The sequence below is a fragment of the Onychostruthus taczanowskii genome, unplaced genomic scaffold (genome assembly GCF_017590055.1).
Source record: "Onychostruthus taczanowskii isolate IOZ18803 unplaced genomic scaffold, ASM1759005v1 scaffold23, whole genome shotgun sequence".
Lineage (NCBI taxonomy): Eukaryota > Metazoa > Chordata > Aves > Passeriformes > Passeridae > Onychostruthus > Onychostruthus taczanowskii.
Window position 1 is genome coordinate 1,042,646 of NW_024499573.1, and position 6,000 is coordinate 1,048,645.

The 6,000-nt window shown below is 37.0% G+C and overlaps 1 protein-coding gene across 3 annotated transcripts in view; it reads left to right on the forward strand.

The window, feature by feature from the left end:
- The window catches only part of SEMA3C (semaphorin 3C), a 118,114-nt gene extending 112,348 nt beyond the window's left edge, over positions 1-5,766 (forward strand). For all 3 annotated transcript variants that reach the window (XM_041405401.1, XM_041405402.1, XM_041405403.1), the window contains 2 exons: positions 81-211; positions 2,046-5,766. In XM_041405401.1, the coding sequence (XP_041261335.1) occupies positions 81-211; positions 2,046-2,459 (545 nt within the window). In that variant the 3' untranslated portion in view covers positions 2,460-5,766. The remainder of the gene's footprint in view (positions 1-80; positions 212-2,045) is intronic.
- Positions 5,767-6,000: the final 234 nt, after the last annotated feature.

Genomic DNA, 6,000 nt, shown 5'->3' on the forward strand with positions numbered 1-6,000 from the left:
GCAAAGAGTTACATGTTTTCTTAATCAAATCACCATTCACGGTATCATGACCTGTTTTCTTTTTATTTCTTTCTTTCTAGCATACAGAAATGCTGCAGAAATAGTTCAGTATGGAGTAAAAAACAACACTACCTTTCTGGAATGCACACCTAAATCTCCTCAGGCTTCTATTAAATGGCTGCTACAGAAAGACAATGACAGGAGGAAAGAGGTGAGTAATGTGAACAGGAGCTCTGGGAGGATCCTCAGTCAGCATGACATTCCCTCCCCAGATAAAGGGAGGGAACAGTTTGTGTTTTTATCAGGCAGTGTGGCTACAGTGAAGCTGGAGAATTTGTGTGGGTGCAGGACAGTGGCCATCATTTGCTCATATGAATAAGAGCAGACCCAGTACAGCTGAGACTTCATCCTCAGCCAGACTACTGTCAGATAAGAACAGCTACCAAAAAATTTAAAAATCGTTGTTTCATACCTTAGTGATTGCAAACTGAAGGTTTGCAGCACTCAGAACTTCTTATTGATCTAAGGAAATAGGCATAAAAGCAAGAACTTGTTTAAAGTTCAGGAAAAAGTCAGCGTGCAGTAGCTCCTCTGTGCTATTGAAGAGATAAAAGGCAAAAGTAGGAGAAAAGTGAAAGGTTTCTTTAGCAAGAAACTAGTCCAGGCTAAGAACACGTATTGACAAAAGCATTTCCTCACCATGGTGCAATCACATTTTCCATTACTGCACTCTCTAAGGCTCTCAAGTTTCAGCACTGCAATATACAGTATGATTGTTTATGAGGAATGTTCCTTCCTTAAGTAATGTAAAAGGGGAAAAAATCCATTGCAAATCCAAGCACTTACTATATGAATAAAAAGAAACATCTTTCAAAAGGAACTTTTAAGTAATGTAGTGTCTGTTGATAGGTTATAAATACTGTAAAGTATTATTCTCCTATCAGGCCATTTTACAAAAACAGAGGGGAATTACAAATGTCTCACTGAGTTTTCTAACTATTCAAAGTCATGTCCAATTCTTTAACCCATTGCTTCAGCAAAACATCTCCCTTCTTTTGTTCTTATGTTCCGTGAATATATTAGAATCAATGCAGTTTCATGGTACAACAGGCTCAATAAAGCAATCAAAGTGTTAATTAGTTTTCAAGCTCTCAGATGCCTGGAAATCTTCCACAATGTCTACAAAAGTTTACAATAGCAGAACACCATAATAAGTAAATTAGTTCCCGAGAGAACCAAGTAGAATGCAGAGCACAGTAGCAAAATAGAAAAATCATTCAGAAAAATACCAGCAGTAGTTTCCTTTCATAATGGATTGAACTAGCAATTTTTACTTCATACTGATATGCAAAGGGACATCTGCACATTCATTTATGATTGGATGATAACAAGCTCTGGTAACTTGCTTCTTTCAGGTGATGTGATCATCTCCTGGGACAGTGCAGAGTCCGAAACCAGAAAGGAAATAGGAGAGTACCTGTGCTCTTGGTTAACATTGAGCCAAGTCCCACTTGAGACCACGGTGGTGATAATTTTTATAGGCTACAGACTCTGCAGAGCAGATAGAGTTCTTCAGCAGGAACCTGCTCAAAATCAAAATATTTAATGAAAAGCCACCTTGAGTTCAATGCCAAATTAGCCTCCCTGGTCCTGCACCTTGCTTCCACTGAGTCTCAACAGCAGTCTCTTGATGCTGAAAGAGACATTCTCCAGAGTGCAACAGGGCGAATAAAAGTTTATTCCTTCAACTCTACTATTTGAACATTATGAAAACTTCTATTTCATGTGGTTTCCACATTTTCATCTTTGCCTACATCCTGATCAAATTATTCTAACATAAGAAATAAAATCATTTAAGTCATTTTCTTTAGCAGCACTTGCCTTCTTTGAGGTATGCTCTCCTAAAGGTGGTCTCTTGAAGATAATTATGTAAAAATACAGTAACTGTAAGAAGTCATGTTTGAAGTGAAGCTTGCCAGAAGGTCCAATAGTCTGTTGTTCCATAACCTTCCCTGAAAGGTTCCTTCTGCCTGTTTGCTCTCTAGGTGAAGCTGAACGAGAGGATCATAGCTACTGAGCACGGGCTCCTGATTCGCTCTGTGCAGGACAGCGACCGGGGGCTTTACCACTGCATCGCCACGGAGAACAGCTTCAAGCAGACCTTGGCAAAGATCAATTTCAAGGTGCTGGATTCAGAGATGGTGGCTGTCATGACTGACAAGTGGTCCCCTTGGACCTGGGCCAGCTCGGTGCGAGCCCTGCAGTTCCACCCCAAGGACTTTGTGGGGGCTTTCAGCCACTCCGAGATGCAGATGATTAACCAGTACTGCAAAGACAGCAGGCAGGCAGGTCAGCACAGGGAAGAATCCCAGAAGATGAGAGGGGACTACAGCAAACTAAAGGCTCTTATCAATAGCAGAAAAAGTAGAAATAGAAGAAATCAATTACCGGGATCTTAATTTTATTTTATAGTAATAGATATTTTTGTCCTCAGTGTAGGGGGCTTATATTTGTCTATTGTAAACAAATTCATGCAAATCTGATAAAAAATTAAATGAAAATCCAGGAAGACTCATAAAAGATCTTTCTCCCAATTTAATGCAGTGTAACCTAAGAAAATAACTCAGAGCATTTTCTTTCCTAGATGCTTAGTGACTCTAGGCTGGGCTCTGTCCTAGAAACAGCACAGGGTATTCATCTTAAACCAGATTCACCTTTAACATCTCAGTATTTAATTACAGCTGAATAGAAATTTTAACAAAATCAGTGCATTGTTTTGCAACTCTGGAACTGTACCAACTAGACTGGTGGTGAAAGAATCTGGGTTAAGATGCATACTTAGAGTAGGATGGTACTAAGATTTCCTTGCACTGTGTTTAAGAACATGAGTTTCTTCTTGTTTACTGCTCAATATTGGGTTTACAGCTTTCACTCATCGATCAAATCATGTGAATGCATGCAGCTAGGAAGCAAGTAAAGTGTAGTAAAAATGTTTCATTTGCTCAGTGGTCAAATGAAGGAACAAACAGAAGAAAAACAAAGAATTTATACTTTATCAGAGTAAGCACTGATTATTGTGCATAGTATGAGTTGTAATAAATTAATAAGTTCTGGAATGTAACTTAAAATATCTCTGCTCATATTGACTTTTATTAAAATAGGGAGTCCTATAACACTACATAGCTTTATAAGTGGCACAAAGGTAACATGAGAATGTTCTTTATACATATAATTTCGAAAAACACCTAAGTGACTTAGGTATTTTAGCTACTTTTCAAAGGATTACACTCCAATTTCTTTTCAAAGGACAGAATGTAGATATATCATATAGTGCTTGTTCAGAAATGAAAAATACAGATTATCTTTATTCTGTTCCATGATTAAATTGGAGCTGGTCTGCAATGTGGAAACAAGTCATAAGTGTCTTTGAAATTTTTAAAACATTATTTTTTCAACTGTTTTCTCAAAGTTACAAATATTTAACTAGAATTTTCTAACTAAACCATTCCCATTTTCCAGTTTTTGTACCCTTATTCTTTTCCCTGTTATTTTCTCAATTTGCTCCTATTTTCAGTTCTCTGCTAAAGGGCAGACCAGGAAAAGAGAAGAAGAAAAAATAAGGAACGAGGGAAAAATGAAACTGAAAAATGGGTTTTGGTCAAAAACCAAATACTATAACTTGAGAGGCATGTTCAAACAGAAGTCTTTTGTTTAAGAAGCAGCTGTCAGGTCTAATGAAGCAAGTTTTGTTGAAAATTGGATGAGTGTGCACCAAGTCATCCTAGGAAAAGCAATGCAAATGCTGTAAAGAGGGACAGATCATCAATGCTTTTACTATGTAAGAGTGTTCTGGAAGCCACCCAATCTGTTCAAAACAGTAACAGGGATTAAAAATGTATGAGCACCCTAGAAAAATCACAATTATTTATGACATTATGCAAAAATATAAACTGATGTTCAGCTCAAATCTGAGTAATAATTCTGAGTTATAATGTTATAATTCTGAGTTAAAATGTTAAGTTATAAGTCTAGTTCTATTAGAATACTCTAGGAGTAACTCTGCAGGGCCTGGGGAAACACTTCTGGGTTTGTGCCTGTGTGAATTCAGTTTAATGCAATGGAGGTAACACTGGTATTTATCTGCCATTAGCTGGATTGTCACTTTATCACCACCTCATGAAGGACAGCTGGGAAATGAGCCCTAATCACACCATTTAAACAGTCTCTAAATCCCTTTGATGCTGGTGGGATCTCTTTGAATTTAATTTGTGTCTTTACTGCTAGCAAGGCAGTGCCAGCCTGCCCATATATTGCCATCGAGTTAAGTGCTCTCCTTACTCAAGGCCTCAGTGTGTATTTCTGCAAGATTTAGGCATTAATAACTAAGGTCCTTCTTATGGAAACCATCAGGAAAGTTTCTCTGACCTCCATGAGATTGAATTTGGCCCAAAGAGCTAGCAAAGAAGGTTCTGGAAGAATCTCGTGGTTTTTTCCTTTTTTTTTTTTTTGTTTTTCTTGTATATCTTCCTGGCGCCACCCCTCTTTTTTTTTTTCTTTTTTTTTTTTTCTTTTTTTTACCCTGAATATGACTGACTTCTGAGGTGTGTAAGTGACAAACCAAAAACCGAGTGCCATGATACAGAACTACCTCCTGGAATGACACTAGTGCATATTCTCTGTATGCTGCCATGCTCTTCCTATCTCTCCAGCAGATTCACTGCAGACTTAGTGTGATACTAATGTCTATTGTGAGGATCGTAATTGCTTCCAGATGGAATACAGTGATTAATAGGTATTTCAGGGTACAAATTGCCCTTTAAGTGGTTAGGTACAGTGATATTTTAATAGTCCCCCATTAGGCCTCAGAAATTACAGTTACACTGTTTTCTAATAGAATATTGGCAATAAGGGATTCCATTAAAACAATCAGCATAGCTCAGAGTTTCATATGATTATAAAATAATATTTTTAAAGCTGCTTCATATACCATTATTATGGTATGACTGTTTAAGGGATTATACTTAAACTAACATTTTTCCTGCTGCATGAGACCTTCAGTATATAAATATAATAAGCTTCTGTCAGTGCATAACTGGTCCAAGCTTCCATGCTTTAGGAGCCTTCCCGCATGTATAGAGAAGTCAGGAACCAGATGCTCAGCTGCTATAAACTAATGTACCTTCCTTGTTGTCCTTACAGCTACTGGGGTTGATACCAGCTGAGTGTTTGGCCTTAAATGTACAGAATAGACAAACTGCAATTTTTCTTTAAAGTAGCCCCTTTACTGTAGGTAACACCAAAACTTAAGACTGTAATATTATTTGTGCTATTTAATACTTCCTATTTGGAGGATTTCTAAATAATGTATATAATTTTATTCCTTAAAAAATGCAAAAGCAAAATGACTTCTAGGCATAACTCCACCAAATGTAAAGATAAGTTCTCTGCCAAGAACTTCACTGTGTACTGGTATTTTATTTTTTTTTCCTTTTTATTTTGTGTAGTTTGTAAAGTTTGCTGAAATCTTGACCTAACAATGTGTTCTTTGCAATTGTTGTTTCTGTAGATATATGCGTGTTTTATTAAGAGAATCTTGGTTTTAAAATTGTAGGTATGTGTATAAGTTCCTAGCATGATGAAACTGTCATGACAGTGAATATGCATCATATAGTGTGTAAGAAAGAACAAAATGTAGTTTAACATAATGCTATTTAATTGAACATCTAAAATGCCCAACAAAATAAAGTGTGTTGCAACATTTAAAAATCTGTTGGTTCCCCCTTATGGATGTGCATTAAAAAAGGAACTTTTTTTTTTTTTTTCTTATTAAGAAAAGAACCTGAAAAGCAATTCCCTAGATTTTCCAAATAAGTTCAAGAAAATATTTGGAGCATCAGGTGGTGTAGTTGGTCAGTTCTGAGCCCTGCTGTGCACTGAAGCCCCAGTCACGGAGACAGCAAGGAACTCATGAGGAGTCAGAGATTAATTCTTTTGGAGATT